The 20,552-nt window shown below is 32.0% G+C and overlaps 4 protein-coding genes and 1 pseudogene across 6 annotated transcripts; 1 reads left to right on the top strand and 4 right to left on the bottom strand.

The window, feature by feature from the left end:
- Positions 1-1,028: 1,028 nt before the first annotated feature.
- Positions 1,029-2,810, bottom strand: LOC103499998 (short-chain dehydrogenase reductase 3b-like). The gene is made up of 3 exons (XM_008463177.3): positions 2,535-2,810; positions 2,079-2,421; positions 1,029-1,906 (listed from the first exon to the last, which is right to left on the bottom strand). Exons 1-3 carry the CDS (start codon positions 2,549-2,551, stop codon positions 1,478-1,480), a joined length of 789 nt encoding a protein of 262 aa, XP_008461399.1. The 5' UTR covers positions 2,552-2,810; the 3' UTR covers positions 1,029-1,477.
- A 3,356-nt stretch (positions 2,811-6,166) lies between these two features.
- Positions 6,167-7,498, bottom strand: LOC103499997 (short-chain dehydrogenase reductase 3b-like; annotated as a pseudogene).
- Positions 7,499-8,379: 881 nt separating this feature from the next.
- On the bottom strand, positions 8,380-9,714 carry LOC103499996 (short-chain dehydrogenase reductase 3c-like). 2 transcript variants are annotated; one of them, XM_051087857.1, is made up of 3 exons: positions 9,558-9,714; positions 9,080-9,422; positions 8,380-8,999 (listed from the first exon to the last, which is right to left on the bottom strand). In XM_051087857.1, the coding sequence occupies exons 1-3, from the start codon at positions 9,569-9,571 to the stop codon at positions 8,940-8,942; spliced, it is 417 nt and encodes a 138-aa protein (XP_050943814.1). In that variant the 5' UTR covers positions 9,572-9,714; the 3' UTR covers positions 8,380-8,939. The 2 variants fall into 2 exon arrangements, with proteins under 2 accessions (XP_050943814.1, XP_050943812.1); XM_051087855.1 differs by having other exon boundaries at positions 9,193-9,422.
- Positions 9,715-13,619: 3,905 nt separating this feature from the next.
- Positions 13,620-14,862, bottom strand: LOC103499995 (short-chain dehydrogenase reductase 3b-like). The gene is made up of 3 exons (XM_017047175.2): positions 14,773-14,862; positions 14,305-14,647; positions 13,620-14,184 (listed from the first exon to the last, which is right to left on the bottom strand). The coding sequence occupies exons 1-3, from the start codon at positions 14,790-14,792 to the stop codon at positions 13,759-13,761; spliced, it is 789 nt and encodes a 262-aa protein (XP_016902664.2). The 5' UTR covers positions 14,793-14,862; the 3' UTR covers positions 13,620-13,758.
- A 2,125-nt stretch (positions 14,863-16,987) lies between these two features.
- LOC103499992 (uncharacterized) lies at positions 16,988-20,548 on the top strand. 2 transcript variants are annotated; one of them, XM_008463174.3, is made up of 7 exons: positions 16,988-17,413; positions 17,639-17,738; positions 18,867-18,962; positions 19,067-19,119; positions 19,440-19,488; positions 20,175-20,222; positions 20,337-20,548. In XM_008463174.3, the coding sequence occupies exons 1-7, from the start codon at positions 17,169-17,171 to the stop codon at positions 20,418-20,420; spliced, it is 675 nt and encodes a 224-aa protein (XP_008461396.1). In that variant the 5' UTR covers positions 16,988-17,168; the 3' UTR covers positions 20,421-20,548. The 2 variants fall into 2 exon arrangements, with proteins under 2 accessions (XP_008461396.1, XP_008461397.1); XM_008463175.3 differs by having other exon boundaries at positions 16,995-17,413; positions 17,559-17,738.
- Positions 20,549-20,552: the final 4 nt, after the last annotated feature.

The raw sequence follows: 20,552 nt of genomic DNA, 5'->3' as shown, positions 1-20,552 counted from the left end.
GAATCACATGGTCAATGTCCAAGTTAATGCCAAGAGGAAAAACAGTAGTAATAAATTAACAAATACACATTTGTTGTATGTCACCCGTGAACATATATACACAAATTAGTATTTTCACACGTGCTTTGTATGTAAGCACGTTTACATACATAATTTGAAGGGCAAAAAATAATTTAGAAAAACTATTTATAAAAATGTAACATTTGATTTTTTATGGATCGGAATGTAAATGTTTTGTTAAGTTTTGTATATTTTTTATGTAAATAAATGATTTATTTATTATTTTTTATATGTTATACTCGCTAAAAAAATTAAATTGAATTGAAAAGACTTTGAGAGGAGAGAACAAAAATAGAGGGAAAAAAATGAAACTCTAATGTTGGTGAAAATTGTCGAAGAAAACTTTGTTTTTTATTTGTAATTCTCAACATTCCAATATTAATTATATTTTTAGTTGATAATTATAGGATAGTTAATACATTTAGTATTTATATTTAAATTACAACAAAAGCTGCTTTTAGCAAAGAAATTATAGTGACGAAAAACATTTAGTTGCATCTAGTTATGGGAATTGTGAATTTTTCTTGTACAATATTTCTGAGACGATTTCATATTTTTGTCCTCTTTTAGGCATATAACTTTTATAGTTTTGCCTTTAATTCGTGTTTTATTCCAAAAGGCTTCATACAAATGAATAAAATTATTGTTCACATTTAATTAATATCCAATAATGATCATTTCCTTACATGAGCTTTTTGTTTGTACTCCTAACAATGACTTTTTGTTCCCACGTATTTTTTGTATATGTTATATGTTGTGGGTAGGAATATTATATGTTACTTTAACTAATATTCTAAATTTATCCAAAAAAATCAATTTAATTTGTTAAAATAATGAAATAGCCAATTAGATTGATACTTATTACGATCTTAATTACAGTAGATACGACAGCAGTTGCATATAGTAGAGATAAAAGCAAAGAAAGTAGTAACACACAATATTGTTAATTTAGTTCAATGACACATCTATTTCTGGGGTTTCTACCCACGATATAAAATTTTATTAATTAATCAGATTATAAGTATAATTTTATAACATATAGTATAGAGTTTACGGTGCAACATTTACTCTATATGGTGCTAATTATTCAAACAGATTACAAGTTTATATCAAAACCAAACATGAGGATAATTCAGTCACATAAAATCTACCCCTTAATCAGTGCCTCATTCATTACACTGATTCAAAGTGCTACTAATGAAGATCTTCTCCTCGATCAAGTTTCTCATCAATCATCTGATCAGGTACTGAATGTTCTATATCTTCGTACACTTCACAAGGATGATATATACTATGTGCCTCTTATTTTAAACTTAAAGATAAAGCAAATTAACACTTACGCGCATTTACCGGCCTACGCACATTAACACTTACGTGCCGAATAACCATCAAGATTCTTTGGAGTGTATTAAAGACATTACATTAATGATTTGACCGCAGTGAAGCCTCCATCTACAATCAAGTTTTGTCCACTTATGTAAACCGATTCATCTGATGCAAGAAACATAACAGCCTCTGCTATATGGCTAGCCTTCAACACCACACCCTTCAAACTCGGCTGTGAACTGAAAAACTCTTCAACCTCACTCTCTTCCATTTTAAAATTCTGGCAAGTCAGCGGCGTTGCCAACCCGTGCGGTGACACGCAGTTCACCCTTATTCCATACGTCCCTAGCTCCCCACAGCTCGACCTCACCACCCCCAACACCGCATGCTTTGAGCTTGTGTATGCCGTTAACGATATATTCAAGGAAATTACTGATGCCGTGCTCCCCGTGCAGATGATCGACCCTCGTATTTTCTGCTTCACCATTGCTTGTCCAGCATGTTTGATCGTTGCAACCACCTTTAATTTAATTTTAAGAATACATGGCTTAAGAAAGAATTTCAAACGTATCATAACTTTTCAATATACAAGGCTTCCTATAATACTACTCCATACATACAACCTCAAACAAAATTTTACTACCAAATGGACGAGCTTATGATGGAGTAAAATATGGATTAGTATAACATACTCCACGAACGTTGGTCGAAATTACGTTGTCGAAGTTAGACATGTCAAGCTCTAGAATTGAAGAGGGTGTCTCTGCAATGCCAGCATTGCTGACAAGAATGTCGAGGCGGCCATGTTTTTCGATAGTATAGCTAACCGTTTCTTCAACTTGCTTCTCGTCTCTCACATCACAATGATGAAAGTTAACTCGGTCGACACCGATGGACGTAACCACTTTCTGACCTACTTCATCGTTGATGTCAGCTATGACAACAAAAGCACCATTGGCTACAAATAGCTTTGCCGTCTCTTCCCCGATACCGCTGGCAGCTCCAGTTATGAGAGCCACCTTCCCCTGCAGCTTCCTACATGAGGAATTATGTAAAATAGTCACGAGGTTATGAAGATATATACTGCAAAAATCCAGATATGGTTGTAATGGATATTAAGAGATAAATAATTATAAAGATATTGTTACCTTGTTGGTTTCGACATTGTTGAGATCTTATTCAAAGGTTCAAGCTATATGCTTTTGGCTATATGTTCAAAATTTCATACAAACTATATATATATATATAAAAGCTATCTTTAAAGAAAAATATATCAACACTGATCTTTATGTGTATGATTGAAAGATATTTTGAAATCATTAAAAAGACAAAGATTTTAGTATAGTCACAATAACAATTAAGTTAATCCCAAATTAAAACGTGTTTGTAAAGTAGCTAAAATTTAATACTTTCACTATTTATATAAATTATTTGCTAAAGTGAAATAGCTAGCTTATATGTCAAGCTTTATATACAAGTCAAGCTAAAACAGCTTGATGTGAAAAAGAAATAAAATTAATCGAAACATCAACTTGCCCTTAAGCCAGTTTAATTTCTTGCTGATATTTTTGAAAAACTAATCGTTACTAACAAAAGATACAAACCCATTTCAAGAAATTAGAAGCCAAAATACATAAAAAGAAAAAATCTCTAGCTCTCTTGTTTGCAACTATAAAGAATGTCAGGAATCACATGGGTCAATGCCCAATAAGTTAATGCCAAAAGGAAAAGGTAGTAATAAATTGACAAATAATACACATTTGTTGTACATGATCACCTGTGAACTTATTATTTTCATATACACATTAATATTTTAACATGTGCTTCATTTGTTGGGGCAAAAATAATAATAATAAAACGAAAAATTTACACTATGTAGAAATTAAAAATTACTAAAAAAACAAAAATTTATTAATACATTCAAAATATTTTATATTTTTTTATGTAAATAAATGGTTTATTTATCATTTTACATGTAATACTCATTGGAAAATTTAAATTGAATTGAAATTAAAAGACTTTGAGAGCAGCGGATTGAGAGAACAAAAATAAACTCAAATGTTGGTGAAAATTGTTGAAGGAAACTTTGTTTTCTTACTTGCAATTCTTAACATTCCGATATTAATTATATTTTTGTTATCGGTAATTATTGGATAGTTAATAAATTTACTGTTTGTACTTAAATTACAACAAAAACTGCTTTTAGCAATGAAACTATAGCGATGAAGAACATTTAGTTGCAACCAGTAATGGAAATTTATGGATTTTTTCTAGAGAAAGATACAAAGAGTTAGTAGGTGCACTCAAGCAATCCACTAGGTGGACATCCTTTTAGTACCCTCATCTTTCCCGATACGTAACAACCACTTTCTGGCCTACTTCATCGTTGATGTCAGCTATGACAACAAAAACACCGTTGGCTACAAATAGCCTTGCTGTCTCTTCCCCGATACCGCTGGCAGCTCCCGTTATGAGAGCCACCTTCCCATGCAGCTTCCTACATGAGGAATTTCGTAAAATAGTCAAGAGGTTATGAAGATACTGTGTGCAAAAATCCAGATATGGTTGTAATGGATATGAAGAGATGAATAGTTATAAAGATATTGTTCCCTTGTTGGTTTAGACTAATTGTTATATGCTTTTGGCTATATGTTCAAATTTTCACACAAACTATATATATAAAGCTATCTTTAAAGAAAAAAATCTCTAACTGATTTTTATGTGTATGATTGAAAGATATTTTGAAATCATTGAAAATATCCAGCACAAAAATTAGAAAACTAAATTAAAACCCACAGTGCAATAACCACTCTTTTAGGCGATTTTTCGAATTTCTCAAATAAAAAACTATCATTACATCAACTATCAGTAATAGTAAATTATGCGCTATCATCGATAGCTGCGATCAATTTTTATCACAGATAGTTACTATCTGTGATAACTTTCGATTTGTCACCATTACAAGTTTTTTTTTTCTTTATTGATTTTGAAAACTATAATTATTAGTAGTTTATCAATCATAGGTAATTGTTAGCTGTCATAGGTTGCTATCATTGATAGATGCTATCAGTGGTAGCTTTCAATTTGAGAAATGTGCTATCAGTTGCTATCATCAATATTGACTTTCCATTATAGCTTCAATCAATGATAGCCAATGAATGATATATTTGATAGTTTTCACGATTTCATTAGTTGATCAATGAACATTTGCCATTTTTTAAATATTTTATCCCTGAATTATTTTTTTAAATTTATTTATTAAAGGTTGCTATTGGCTATAATTTTCCAAAAGTACAAGCACCAATAAATTGATAATAAATTTGTGGAAGGCCCATAAAGATATTATTCCATGGACAAAATAAATTTGTCAAAAAAGATATACCATAGGTAGACAAAATATGTAAAGTGATAATATGTGTGTGGCCCTAAAAGATGTGCCAGGAGGCTTGTTTAATTGATTTGACTCCGTTGTAAATTTTTATACCGTCGAAGCGAATCTAACTCAATTATTATTGGGTGCACCCTCATCATTTCCTATATATATTCAATAAAATACAGAAAATACAAAGTTCAATATAAACCAAGGCTAGAGATAATCTCATACGAGAAATCAGTAAAGCACATTAATATATAAGAGCAATACTAGCAAATCAGTAATCTTTAAAGACCGTAAACCAGTGAGGTTGCATATTTCTTCCCAATGTTTGCTATACGGTTGAATATTTGTTATTAAAAAGTCTCTTGTTCCTCCCCAACAAATAACCCAAACTGTAGCCACCATCAGGTTAAAGCGAATCACCTCTTTTTGGTTCTTGATATTGATGGAGCATATATGTTGACAAAGAAAATTATGAATTTTCTTTTGCACCACAATATTTCTGGTAATGATTTCATATTTTCGTCCACCTTTGGGCATAAATCCAAAAGTTATCATGCAAATGAATAAAATCGTTGTTCACAGTTAATTAATATCCAATGGATCATTCCCCTTTTTTGACCAACTTGAGATTTTGTTTGTACTCCTAATGGTCTCTTTATTTTTACGTATTTTTTTTTTTATAATTATGAGTATATTGAAATGTCACCATACTTCAACAACAAGAAGCGGGCTTTTTAAATATAGAAAAATTGACCAAACTATTTACAAAGTTATAATAAAATTTTCTACATTCAGTGCATGTACAACTCATATATAGAAACGGCGGATAGAACATCTATCAATATATTTTTTCTTTTTTTCTTCTTCTTTCTTTCTTTCTTTTCTTTTCTTTTTTTTTTTTTTTTTTTTTTTTTTTTGCTATTCCTTTGTATAGTTTGACATTTTTTTATCGGTAAAAATTTCTAAATAACGTACTATGAAAATATTCGATTATTGTGGTTACATGAAACAAACATTAGAAAGCGAAAAACAGGCCATGGGTGAACTTGTTACTTTAAATTAATTCCAATGAGTTGTTTGGCGATGATGGAGAAACCTTTGACAAAAATTGTGTTTTCTTTTTAATTGAGTCTGCATCAAAGTTGAGATAGATTTTCTAATTTAGTTTAGGAGAGTATAAGTTTGCAGAGTGGATCGAGTAAGCTTCACTAAAAAAATAGACAAACTACTTGGTGTAGGGGTAGGAATATTATATGTTACTTTAACTACTATTCTAAATTTATCAACAAAAAAAAAAAACCAATATATATATTTACAATATGAGACGAAACTAATTTATTTTATTTAATGATCCATATGGAACCAAAGTCAAAAGGTCTTTTTTGTAATAAAGAGATGAACTTAAATACAAATGCAAAATCTCTCAATGTCATTCCAAATTTGAATTGTTATTGGAAATTGAATATATCATAAATTCACATAATAAATGAAAAGAGAATTAAAGACATTACATTAATGATTTGACCGCAGTGAAGCCTCCATCAATAATCAAGTTTTGTCCACTTATGTAAACCGATTCATCTGATGCAAGAAACATAACAGCCTCTGCTATATGGCTAGCCTTCAACACCACACCCTTCAAACTTGCCTTTGAACTGAAAAACTCTTCAATCTCACTCTCTTCCATATACAAACTCCGGCAAGCCAGCGGCGTTGCCAGCCCGTGCGGTGACACGCAGTTCACCCTTATTCCAAACGTCCCTAGCTCCCCACAGCTCGACCTCACCATCCCCCAACACCGCATGCTTTGAGCTTGTGTATGCCGCTAACGATGTATACAATGAAAGTACCGATGTCGTGCTCCCCATGCAGATGATCGACCCTCGTATTTCTTGCTTCACCATTGCTCCTCCAGCATGTTTGATCGTTGCAAGTACCTTTAATTTAATTTAAAAAATTGCATGCATGGGTTAACGAAAATTTAAAACATATCGCAACTTTTCAATATACAAGACTTCATACGATGCTAATACTCTCTATAACATATTTTTTAAAAAATTGCAAACATAACAAAGTCAATGATAGATTTTTATCGCTCGTTAAACATAAAACCTTAAATAAAATTATTGTCAAATGAACGCGCCTATGATGGAGTAAAATATGGATTAGTATAACATACTCCACGAACGTTGGTCGAAAATACATTGTCAACGTTAGACATGTCAAGCTCTAGAATTGAAGAGGGCTTCTCTGCAGTGCCAGCATTGCTGACAAGAATGTCAAGGTGGCCATGTTTTTCGATAGTATAGGTCACGGTTTCTTCAACTTGCTTCTCGTCTCTCACATCACAATGATGAAAGCTAACCTGGTCGACACCAATGGACATAACCACTTTCTGGCCAAGTTCGTCGTTGATGTCAGCTATGACAACAAAAGCACCGTTGGCTACAAAAAGCCTCGCTGTCTCTTCCTCGATACCGCTGGCAGCTCCCGTTATGAGAGCCACCTTCCCATGCAGCTTCCTACATGAGGAATTTCGTAAAATGGTCAAGAGGTTATGAAGATACTGTGTGCAAAAAATCCAGATATGGTTGTAATGGATATGAAGAGATGAATAGTTATAAAGATATTGTTACCTTGTTGGTTTAGACATTGTTATATGCTTTTGGCTATATGTTCAAATTTTCACACAAACTATATATATATATATAAAGCTATCTTTAAAGAAAAAAATCTCTAACTGATTTTCATGTGTATGATTGAAAAATATTTTGAAATCATTGAAAATATCCAGCACAAAAATTAGAAAACTAAATTAAAACCCACGGGTGCGATAACCTCTCTTTTAGGCAATTTTCCGAATTTCTCAAATAAAAAGCTATCATTACAGCAACTATCAGTAATAGTAAATTATGCGCTATCACTGATAGCTGCGATCAATTTTTATCACAGATAGTTACTATCTGTGATAACTTTCGATTTGTCACCATTTCAAGTTTTTTTTTTCTTTATTGATTTTGAAAACTATCATTATTAGTAGTTTATCAATCATAGGCAATTGTTAGCTGTCATAGGTTGCTATTATTGATAGATGCTATCAGTGATAGCTTTCAATTTGAGAAATGTGATATCAGTTGCTATTATTGATATTGACTTTTCATGATAGCTTCAATCAATGATAGCCAATGAATGATATATTTGAGAGTTTTTAAGATTTTATTAGTTGATCAATGAACATTTGCCATTTTTGTAAATATTTTATCCCTGAACTATTTTTTTAATTTATTTCTTAAAGGTTGCTATTGGCTATAATTTTCCAAAAGTACAAGCACCAATAAATTGATAATAAATGTGTGGATAAGGCCCATAAAGATATTATCCCATGGACAAAATAAATTTGTCAAAAAAGATATACGACAGGTAGACAAAATATGTAAAGTGATAATATGTGTGTGGCCCTAAAAGATGTGCCAGCAAGCTTGTTTAATTGATTTGACTTCGTTGTAAATTTCTACACCGTCGAAATGAATCTAACTCAATTATTATTGTACGATTTCAAATTTTTTTTACATTATTATTATGCGGAGGACTAAAATTTAATTTGGTGAAAAGGATGAACTAGATAAGTCTTTTTTTTTTATTTCGAGATGGAAGGGGTACAAGTGGGAACAATAATACCATAGAACACGTTTTTTAATACAAATTATTAGAAATATAAAAGTACTCAATACATCTATCCAAATGTCTCAATGTTGTTATCACGCATTCCAATGTAAAGCACACTCTAAAACCTTGAAAAGGACGAAACATCACATAATATAGATTTGAAGGCCGTGAAGCCTCCATCAACGACCAAGTTTTGTCCACTTATATAAGTTGATTCATCAGATGCAAGAAACGCAACAACCTCAGCTATATGCCTAGCCTTCAACACCTCACCCTTCAAACTTGCCTTTGAACTAAAAATCTCTTCAGCCTCACTCTCTTCCATATTCAAACTTCGACAAGTCAGGGGCGTCGCCACCCCAAACGGCGACACGCAGTTCACCCTAATCCCGTATACCCCGAGCTCTAAGCAGCTTGATCTCATCACCCCCAACAATGCATGCTTTGAGCTTGTGTACGCTAGTGGTGCCCCGACAATCACCGACGCCACACTTGCCATGCAAATGATTTACTCTCGTATCTTTCTCTCTATCATTACTCGTCCAGCGTGCTTGATTGTTGCAATCATCTTTTTTACAAATGAAGGAAAAAAAATTAAACGCTATAACCCCATTAGGTTAAACTTCAGGGTTAATATATATAACATACTCCACGGACATTGGTTGCCATTATGTTGTCAAATTTGGACATGTCAAGCGTTAGAATTGAAGAAGTGAGACAACCTATGATCCCGGCATTGCTAAACAGAATGTCGAGCCTACCGTGTTTTTCAATGGTGTAGTTCACTGTTTCTTCGACTTGCTTCTCATCTCTCACGTCGCAGTGGTGAAAGCTGGCTTGATTGACACCGATGGAGTCTACCACTTTTTGGCCCAATTCGTCATCGATGTCAGCTACGACAACGAAAGCACCGTTGGCTGCAAACAGCCTCGCCGTCTCCTCACCAATGCCGCTGGCAGCTCCAGTAATGAGAGCCACCTTCCCATGCAGCCTGTGAGAGGAATTTTGTACATAGCCAAAAGATCTTATAAAGATTGTGTGTAAATAAATCCAGATGTTAGTAACGACCGATAATAAAAGAGAGAAATTTGTATTGCTTAGAGAGAAGAAAAAAAAATATTGTTACCTTGGTTTAGACATTGTTGAGATTATCCTCGTCTTCAAACTAAAAGTGATTTTTAAATTGTTTAAGTTTTGCACATGAGAATTAATAAGTTCTTAAGAAAAATATCTAGATATTTTGTAGATGTATGAAAAAGTCCAAGAGATGCAAAATTTGATATAATTAGAAACAGGTTTTTTTAGGTAAGATATGAAATTCAAAACAACACATCACTCTTATGTCAAATCTAAACTTTGGTAACCAATTTCCTCATAGAACATCTCTAGTGGCCCACTCCTTTCTTTTTTCTATACAATTATTCAAACGTCATTAAGTTGAGTACCGTGGTTGAATTGATCCATTCATATATTAGTATTTCGTCCCATTGTAAAAGATGGTTATTTATGAAATCATTAACTATTGAGAGACTAAAATTGTCATTAATAAATTAACTTGTTCATTGTTTATTTGCTAATCGATTTACTTTCTAATCATACTCAAACGTTTACAAGATTTCGATTGAGAAAAGATAAAGTGTAAACATCATAAAAAAATTATATATTGAATTTGTAAAATAAATTTTAAAAGAAAAAAGATCATAAACCACACTATGGAGCTAGCACCAAAAGATTGGTGAAACAAAATTCTCAATGATCTATCTATATGAACCCCATTTGAATATCTTAAATCAAAGACGAAGACATTTGGCCACATTCAGAAAACAAAATAAAATAAACAACAAATAAAATCATAAACTTAAAAGTTAAAAGTGCAAAAAAAAAAAAAAATTTGTCTTCCATTTTTATCGTTTTTCTTCTCGATTTTTTTTTCTATTCTTCTGCATTTCTTTTAAATACTTTTGTTTGCACTTCCTTTCCATCTTTCTTTTGCAATTTTTCTTTTTCTTTTCCATTGTCTTTTTCTCTTTTTCTGCAATTTTTATTTTATTTTTTTATTCAAAATACCGTTATTTGATTTAAAATCGTGTACATTGTGAAAAAAAAATCGTTGGATATTAGATAGCCAAATCTAAACTTACAAAAAAAAGAGTCAAATCTAATCAAAGAATCTTTAAAAAAATCATCGAGATTCTACCCAAATTACCAAAAAAATCAAATAATAGTCGAATCTAAACGATCGAGAGAATCTTTAAAAAAATCTAATCTAAACAATTATGTAGAAAGAATAATTGGTATATTGGAAGATTATATTGTTAGGAAATGGTTAGGGGATGGATGGATACATTTACCTCTTTCTAGTTAGCCTGCTAACATCATTTGCAACTCTTCTTTTATGTATAGGTTCGATCTAACATGTTTACACTTAAACATCTTCACTAATTAAGCGACTACTATTCTCCTTTCCACCAACAAACCGATCATGCTACTCCTTTCACTAATCCTTTCACTAATGTTATTACACATGATATATATTACATTGTATATAACTTTCCTATATACAAAAATAAATTGTTAGATACTACGTGGTTACATCTCAAAAGTTAATTGAAAATAAGGAAAATAGTCTATCTTATAAATTAAAAGTTTCATGTCAATACGCAAATTATAAAAACAAAAAATTAAAAGAAAACTTCAAACAAATTAAAAAGTTCCAAAACATCGTTTAGATTAGTAGAGAAATATTCTAAGCTTTTTAAAAAGTTTATAAATTAGTATGTTTTATATAATAAATTTCAAAATTCACCATTTATCCCAACGTGGATTCTATAGAAATGTGAGTTTTTCTTTTGAAAAAAAAAACAGAGAACATTCATAAACTAAACCAAAATCACCATCTGCCTTAAAAGTAGCTAAGGCAAATCATTCAGACATACAAAAAAAGAAAAAAATCCAACCCATTGTCATCTAGAGATGTTGGAAAGTGTTGCTGCGCCATGGAGGAACTGTACCATTGCTCTGAAAGCTATTAGGGCTTTGGAATTACCCAAGTGCAGTTACCCAAACTTAGAAAGGGTTATAATTCCACCAATAATTACTACACTTTGGAATCGCTTCTAGCATGTCTTGGTATTTATATCCGAATGTGAAAATAACACTCTTCCATTCACCTTTTAACATTTATTATGCCCATAATCCCACAAGTTATTTCCAACATCTCATCAACTTTTTCAGAGAAGGAAGAAGTAAAGTTTACAAAGTCAAACACAAAATTTTCAAATTCAATCGCGGCAAGCATAAGACAGTACTGGCTAGTGCCATTGTCGGACCTCAGGCATCAGACAACTAATCGAACATAGTACGAGTCTCTTTACACACAAAGAAATAATCTCCTCAACAAAGCCAACAAGCTTTGAAGCATTGTCTCCACCCAATTAACCACATTCATATGATCAATACAATCAGACTCTACGTACCCAAAGTTAACCCCCTAGAAGCGAAGCAATGAAATGTGAAAATTGAATCGAGTTGAAAATTTGATATATATCATTATTATTGTACCTGAAAAAACGTAGCAAAACCCAATGCGTATGCTTTAGCTTATTTAATGCGATTAGAAAAGTCAATTCAGTAAATAAATTTGTAACACTCGTAAAGGTATGAAAAGGAAGACAAAATAGGCCTATTGTTGGCCTTCTTCAATGCCAATTAAACCCATAATTGTGTATGTATGTATGTATATATGTATATATACATTGACTTTTCTTTTTTCTTGTCTTTTTTTGTAACTTGAAAGTTTATGATATTGGCTAAAATCCAACTATTAAAATATTTTATGAATTTATGTCTTCAAGTCGGGTGAATGTGGATGAGAAAATTTCTAATACTACTATTTTCACTTTGATTGTTTTCAATCTGTGTGAGAGACACAGTTTCTTTATAACTAAACAATGAATTGAGATAGTAAAAAAGAAAAGAAAAGAAAAGAAAAGAAACAGTATATCTTTTCTAACAAACACTAACAAAGCCACAAGAAATAGTAGCATTTAGCTGCTAAAATGGAGGGAACTGTTCGAGATAAGGAGAAGGGAAGAATCTACTACTTCTTCTAGCCAAATACTCGAAAATATCTCATAATATTATTATGACACACCTAAAAACATCTGAAAAGGATAAAGTTATTGATATGTGTTTGAATCAACTTTCTCATTGTTTAAATAAATATTTACGAGTACAAAAAAATGTTGTTTATAAACACTTAAAGTCAATCAAAACGGTTCAATTGTCACATTTTTTTTTAATACTAATGATAATGAAAAAAATATCTTAAAATCATTTTTCAAAAGTTAAGGACGAAAGGGTCACATGTAAAATAACTCAAACCAAATAGAACTTAATCCAAAATTCTAGAACTAAAATTATATTTTACCCATTTCGTTTACTTTGGAATTTTTGTGTTTTTGGTCCATAATTAAACCTTCAAAATTACAAATTTAATCTTTGAAGATTTCATCTTTTAAGATTTACGATCCTAAAATCCAAATTTATCATAAATTTATTAAATATAAAACTAAAAGTGTTTTAGAGACCTACTATTAAATACTTCTAAAAATTTAATGACCAATTACACACAAAATTCATAATAAAAAGACTAAATTTGTAATTTAACTTCTTCTCCTTGTTACTTTCTTTAGGCGAATCACTTGTGTGTAATGTATCATTGTTAAATTACATCATCATTTTAAAATAAAAGTGATTTTTAGGCATAAAAAAAGATTTTGATCATCCTAAAATCAATCTCAAATATGATCTTAAGGCCCCTTCTTTGGTAAACATTTTATTATCCCGTTGTTTATGAAAATTAAGCATATATATTTCTTCTTATATCTTTGATTACAATAATATGTTTTGTATCATTTACTGTGTATAATAGTTAAATTCTTAGCTAAATTAAACAACTTTTTAGAAACAACTTTTCTTTTCCAAAATTAGGTTTTGTTTTTTAGATCATTTATAAAATGTAAATGACAAAGGATGAAGATTAGACGAAAGTAATGTACAGAGTTTTAATTTTCAAAAAACAAAAAAAAAAACAAAATAATTATAATCCAACGAGACCTAAGTAACCAACTTTCGAAAAAATCAACCAAAAATCAAATTTTAATTTTCTCCATTCTTGACTTGAATATTCCATTTAATTCATTGCATCAGTTCTTATTTCAATTAGGAGTGTTCATCACAAAGTTCCAACTTCTCAAATGTTTCCAAATTATTATTTAGCACATCAATTAATTAATTAATTACTTAAACCCTTAGAAATTAGAGAATTACATCACTGATCTAACGGCTGTGAAGCCACCATCAACGACCAAGTTTTGACCACTAATATAAACTGATTCATCAGATGCAAGAAACAAAGCAGCCTCAGCTATATGGCTAGCCTTCAACACCACACCCTTCAAGCTTGCCTTTGAACTAACAATCTCTTCAAACTTACTCTCTTCCATTTTCAAACTCTGGCAAGTCAGTGGCGTCGCCACCCCATAAGGCGACACGCAGTTTACCCTAATACCGTATGCCCCTAGCTCAGCGCAGCTCGACCTCACCACCCCCAACACTGCATGCTTTGAGCATGTGTACGCCATCAGTGCCATCCCACCAACCGTCGCTGCCACACTCGTCGTGCAGATTATCGACCCACGTATGTTCCGCTCTACCATTGCTTTTCCCCCGTGCTTGATCGACGAAACCACCTTTTTATGGATATAATGTAGATGAAGAAAATTCTATTGAGTAGACCTTTCAAATCTTAATTATCTGTTTAATAATCCTAAATTAATTAAATATGGTGGATTAAAATAAATGTGACATACCCCACGGACATTGATCGCCATTACATTGTCAAAGTCGGACATGTCAAGTTCTCGAATTGAACTGAGAGAACCAGTGATGCCGGCGTTGCTGAAAAGAATGTCGAGGCGACCGTGTTTTTCGATAGTGTAGCTTACTATTTTTTCGACTTGTGTCTCGTCTCTCACGTCACAGTGGTGAAAGCTGGCTTGGTCGATGCCAATGGAGGCTGCCACCTTATGACCTAGTTCGTCGTCAATATCCACTACAACAACAAAAGCACCGTTACCTGCAAAAAGCCTGGCCGTCTCCGCGCCGATGCCGCTGGCTGCTCCTGTTATGAGAGCTACCTTCCCATGCAGCCGCCTGTGAGAAATTTTGAACATATATACAGATATAGCCAATGGCGCTTGAGAAAAATTGTGATGTGTTAAATCAAAAAATTTCTGATGGAAATGAGTATTTGTATGAAGAGAAGATGTTGCAGTTACCTTGGTGTAGACATTGACATTGTGTTAAGATCGTCTTCAAGCTTTTGGCTATGTTCAAATTTGTATATAATCGTTTTATATATAATCTCATTTAATTAAAATAAATTTTAACCATATGTCAATATCTTAACGTTCCAATCAAAGTCATCAATGTTTTAATTAATTGAGGGATTAATTTGATTATTCATTAAGATCGTCCTTCCAACTTTAAAAGTTTTTCTATGAAATTTAAATAGTTTATCTTTTTTTTTTTCTATTTTCAGAAAACCCTTTACATTAAAAATTGTAGAAGAAAATTTAACTTAAAAAGGTAAGAAAATTATTAATCAAATATAACGCATATTTAAAAATAAAAATAAAAAGTTTGATAATTGCAATTAGTGAATTCAAGTCTCAACCATTTATCTAACTTTTAATATCCTTTATATTATATGAGAAATTTGTGATTTAATGGTGTTTTAATGGATTTAGACTAAAGGGCACCAAGATAATTAAATTGTTCTTTAATATCATATTTATTGTATGTATTAAAATCGTAGGTAAAACTCAATTTATGTTCATCAACTTTGATGGTTGTAAAACTATAAACTACTAATGAAATGAGAGTATAAAACAAATTCACATTATGAAAAAGTTTGTGTTAACTAAATTGATAAAACTAAGAATGAAACGATCAGATGAGAAGGTAACGAGCAGAAAATAAAAATGAAATTGAATATTTGAGAGTGACTTTCATTGTCTCATTGTTGATACGATTCAATAACAATCAATGTGTTGGCAGAATATCAGTGGAGATCAATAAATGTTTTGATAGAATGTTGGTATTGCATTGAATATGATCGTTGATGTTTAAATTTGACTTAAATTTGACCTATGATTTAAATTTATTAGAAAATTTTCTTCTGATTACAACAGTCGCATGTAAAAGTAATGTTTTGTTCTCGTATCATGTATGATACACTAGCTTCTTAAACGAATTTTTTCTTTTCTTCCACTCTTCTCATTCTCTTTCTTGTTCCTTAATTATTAGACATAATTGCAAATTTTTTCTCCATTCATTTGAATTCTTCATCTCGCTTCTTCGACTTCTTCTATTTCTTCATCATATGCATATACTACAACTTTTTCTTGATTTTTCTTTTCCATTCATTTGAATTCTTCCTTCCACTCTTTCCTCTAACTTAGCTTTTTCCTCTAGTTTTTTTTTTTTTTTTTGATCTTTAGGACAAAGAAGACATAAGAAAAAAATAATGTCAAAGAAAACTTAGAAAAAAAAAACAGAAGAATAAGTAATTTTATCCATGAAGAATGAAGCAAAAGATCATTTTTCGAGCGTATTTTAAACTAAAACTATATTTTATTAAAGTTGTTGATATGTCGAATTTGATGGATATTTCTTTAAAAGATATTAGAAAAACAAAAAAAAAATTGAAAAGTTAAACTAATAGCTAAACATAGGTAAATTGTTTGGAGCAATGAGTATGTTATTATAATTTTAGGTTTTTATAAGGGTCTTTTCAGAAATATAATAAAGCGACAAAATATTTAGAACAATTCAAAAAAGCTAATAGGCCACCATGGAAAATATAAAAAATACACTGTCAACAACGCGCGCATAATATATTTGATATACAATCGTTTAAATTTGATTTGGCTACAATTTATTTTTTTAATTTTATCGTTTAATTTTGTTACGTTTAAATATGGCTAAAACATTTGATTCTTTATAAACAATCTTTTTAGATTTAGTTACCTAAAGTTAAATGACGTAAAAAAGATGAAGAAAATAAGAAAAGCACGGAAAAAAAATAGCAGCAAAAAAAGGAAGAAGACAATAAAAGAAATGGGAGAAAAAAAAAGATAAAGATGGAATGTCAAATCTAGAATATTTAAAAAATTACTAACTTGGTGAATTTTGTTAGATGGGTTGTAAATAGTTTGATATTTTATTACATCTATGAAAATTTATCATATTATAATTGAGTTGTAATATTTGTATTTAAAGTATAAATTATTTTATTTGAATGTATTTGTTGCGTAAATTATGAAGAAAATATAATCAAAACTGAAGCAAATGTAACTCATTCGACGACACTTATTTAGGGGTTAGATTTTTTTCTTTCTAATTGTTCTCTAAGAAAAGAAAAATTCATATCCACTGAAGTTTGAAAAAAAATCCAAAGTCAATTTTTTGAAGAAAATGAAATTAAGAAATAATTATGAAGTAAGCATGGTTTCTCTAAGAACCGCCTCCCGAAATCTCCTCTTTTTCCATAGCCACAATAACATCAAAGGCCTGTTCTTCTTCCAGTTTATTGCAAGTCAAATCTATTCTTACCACTCTCTTTCCATGTCCCTTTGCAATTTTCTTCTTCACTAATCCCAAAACCCCCACTATGTCAATTGCACCACTCACTTCCAATTCCACTCCAAACTCTCTTATTCTCATTCACCGATCAATCAGAAGGAGAAATGGCATCTTATTCATGGCGATTCCCACTTCCAGAAGCATCAATTCGAGGTCTTTTTCTCTACCCGACCTTGTCTTCAAGATCCCACGTACTTCTTCCAAGCGCAGCAGAAACCCCATTTGCCCTCGACTCAAATTCGTCTCCCCTGTAATGGAATGGCAGAATTGCACGTAATTATACCATGTCTTTCTCGATTCTCTGTTTCATTACGGTTTATTGATTCTTTATTTGCTATGGTCTTTTTTGGATTTCAGTTTCGTTGTTTTTTTCTAAAAATTCCCAATTCTTGTCTTGACTGGTTTGGTGGTTGTGCAGTTGTTCCAGGAGGATGGATTCTGAGTTTCTTTGAATGTTATGGGTTTGTTGGTATAATTAGGAAAATGTGATGAATGCAGGGCTAAGATGGAAGTTGATATACCTGCTTCGGTTGCCTATAAATGCTACTCAGATCGTGAAGCTATACCCAAATGGATGCCTTTCATTTCATCTGTGAAGGTGAGTTATATATATCACACATTCTCAAGTAGGTTGCTAGCCGATACCCTTTATTACTGCTTGACTTAGAAAACATTTTCCGTACTCAGTTCAAGATGCAATCTAGGAATATGATAAAGGGGGAAAACCTCCAATTTGTTTTGCTGTTCTATATTTGGAGATATGTTTGTGAGCCTAGGAGTAGGTTTGTTATGCTAGTCTCTTATTTGAGTGGATGCTAGTGAGGGGCAGGTTGTTTATAAGAGAAGTGATGGAAGAAGGAAATGTGAGAAGTAGGGTGGAAATAGCTGATACTTTGGAAGAGAATCGGTCCTCTGAAAAGTCTAGTAACTTGCAATCTTCTTCCTCAATCACTAGTAATAGCTACTTTTACTGAGGGTTCTTTAGTGATTCTGCAAGATAATGTATGAATGTAAGCATATAGTGTGAAATGGAAGTGATGACCGATGAAAGTCACTTTGGTGGATGATTGTTCTTGGTTGAAGTTAATAATGTGTAGTCCTCCAATGCCTGCTCTTGTATCCTAAGTAAACTCATTATGTAGGCCTAAGAAGCTCAAATTCAAATGTGTGACATGGATATCATATGACATTTATGTTATTGTGATATGTCATTTTTTGAAAGCCTAAGATATAGGAATGGTAAAGACATGTTTATTAAAAAAGACAAAAATTTTAACATATATCTTTTTATGTATTTATATGTTAAAGAAACGAGTAATGTATTTTACACTCAAAGTTTGTTACTTCTTTGGCTCATATTACTCTTTCTTTTTGTTTTCTATATGAGCAAGTGTTGATATCTGACTAACAAATGTTGTATCTGTATTCAATTTGTACTCCATACTAAGTAGATATAGCACGTGTGCTACGAGTGTCTGAATGTCCAACTGGTTTTTACTGTAAACATATTATCCAAACTGAAGTGCTAAAGTGGTTGTGCTGCCTAAACGTTGGCTATTAATTTTATTTGGAAGGAGAAATGTGATGCCCAAATTCTATGAATCTCAATTCCCAATACCATGTTAGACAGTTTACCACCAACATTTTGGTTATGGAGTTGATTTTTTTCATTTATTAGAAAATTTTGTGGTATTGTATTTAACAACTTGTACGATACTCTTTATAGGTATTGGAAGATAATCCTTCATTATCACGGTGGTCACTAAAATATAATGCTTTTGGTCAAGATATTGAATTCTCTTGGCTTGCTCGAAATTTGCAGGCAAACAATTCTATACCTTGATCCTTCTATTTAACGTCCATCTTTGCCATGGAATGCTATTCTAATTCTTTCTGTTCCTAAAATGTTATCCGATGATATTGCAGCCAACCCCAAATCAAAAAATCCATTGGCGGTCTCTTGAAGGTCTTCCAAACAGGTACCTTCCCGATTTAGTTCAAAACCATTCTTAATATCTGGTTTCAATAACTAATTAAGAGGTCATAAGTTCAATCCATGGTGGACTACCTAGAAATTGATTTTCTACAAGTTTCCTTGACTCCCAAATGTTGTAAGGTCAGGTGGGTTATCCTGTAAGATTAGTCGAGGTGCGTATAAGTTGCTCTAAACACTTACCGATACAAAAAAGGAAAAAGTAAATCTCATGAATCGATTACATGACTACGTTCCATTGGATCTGCATATTGTATTTTCTACTTATGAGCCTTTGATGATTAATAATCTTTGTTGTATTTGCAGAGGTGTTGTACGATTTTATCCAAAGGGCCCTTCATCTTGCCTGGTAGAAGTAAGTCTACAACATCCCATATTAACATGTTTTTTATCCCTTTTTGTTTGGGACCAAGTTTGTGTGGGTTGCCTTTGTCCCCACATTAGTTAGAATGGGATGACCAATGTGGTACTTAAGTGGCTTGACTCTTCCACCTCAATAGTTTGCTTTTGGAGTGTGGTTCTCCCTGATGCTTAAGTACCTATAGAGTCGGTTGTCGATGTTTCGGAGTACAACCGATAGGTCCAGCTTCTCAGTAGTATGGGATGCCTGCCTTTGTCTCACGCTTGGGGTGTGGTTTCTCAAGGTGGTTAATTACCTAACACTTTTTTTTTAGTAAATTTCAGAAGACATCCCGACAGTTTAATACACCGCATTATAACACAAGTGAAGCAACTTTTTCATAAAATCAATATAAAAGCTTGTGTGTTGGGAGAATCTGTCCACAAGCTAAAAGAGAGTATTATTTGTTTCATGTGCACTATTTCTTTCATAACGAGCGATTTGACGGAAAAGTTCATTATAGCTCCAAAAGGGAAATTATGGTCCAAAAGATTGGAACATACACGATTTTATACATGAGTTTAGAAGGAAATTATTAATCAGAAAATTCAACATATATGGATGCATTCTCATTGTCACTCGATTATATTCCTATTTTAGTTTTCAAACATCTCTGTATTTCCCTTTTTGGTTGTTTTCAGTTGACCGTCTCCTATGAAGTCCCTCCTCTTTTGTCACCGGTGGCTTCTGTAAGCAATCCCTTCAATTCAATTCCATTATTAGCTCGAAATCAATCATGAAAAGCATAATTCTCTAGTTTCGTGGTACGCTCTTAGTAATTTATATGATGCTTATAAATGCAGGCACTGCAACCTTTGCTTGAGAGATTACTTCAACGAGGTCTCAAAAGTTTTGCTACGTTTGCTAAGAAATACCAAACGGCTTGAAGATTGAAGATATTGTTATAATGGGTATCATACATTACGATTTTTTTCAAAATACTCCGACTGAACAAATGTAAAATCTTGAACACAATAATCTGTTTTACTGAAGAATCTCATTTACTTTACAAAAATATG

The sequence above is a fragment of the Cucumis melo genome, chromosome 1, assembly GCF_025177605.1.
Source record: "Cucumis melo cultivar AY chromosome 1, USDA_Cmelo_AY_1.0, whole genome shotgun sequence".
Taxonomy (NCBI): Eukaryota; Viridiplantae; Streptophyta; class Magnoliopsida; order Cucurbitales; family Cucurbitaceae; genus Cucumis; species Cucumis melo.
The sequence above is the reverse complement of the archived record's forward strand: the minus strand, read 5'-3'. Positions and strand labels throughout refer to the sequence as shown.

Excerpts from the sequence above, each read along its gene's own strand:
- LOC103499998 (XM_008463177.3), bottom strand. Across the intron at positions 1,907-2,078 it reads TTTCGACCAACGTTCGTGGA|GTGGTTGCAACGATCAAACA; the intron begins GTATGTTATACT and ends ATTAAATTAAAG.
- LOC103499996 (XM_051087855.1), bottom strand. Across the intron at positions 9,000-9,192 it reads CTACACCATTGAAAAACACG|ATGATTGCAACAATCAAGCA; the intron begins GTAGGCTCGACA and ends TTTGTAAAAAAG.
- LOC103499995 (XM_017047175.2), bottom strand. The coding sequence starts at position 14,792 with ATGTCAATGTCTACACCAAG. Across the intron at positions 14,648-14,772 it reads ATGTCAATGTCTACACCAAG|GCGGCTGCATGGGAAGGTAG; the intron begins GTAACTGCAACA and ends AATTTCTCACAG. Across the intron at positions 14,185-14,304 it reads TGGCGATCAATGTCCGTGGG|GTGGTTTCGTCGATCAAGCA; the intron begins GTATGTCACATT and ends ATCCATAAAAAG.
- LOC103499992 (XM_008463174.3), top strand. The coding sequence starts at position 17,169 with ATGTCAATTGCACCACTCACTTCCAATTCCACTCCAAACTCTCTTATT. Across the intron at positions 19,489-20,174 it reads CTTCATCTTGCCTGGTAGAA|TTGACCGTCTCCTATGAAGT; the intron begins GTAAGTCTACAA and ends GGTTGTTTTCAG. Across the intron at positions 20,223-20,336 it reads TTTTGTCACCGGTGGCTTCT|GCACTGCAACCTTTGCTTGA; the intron begins GTAAGCAATCCC and ends TTATAAATGCAG.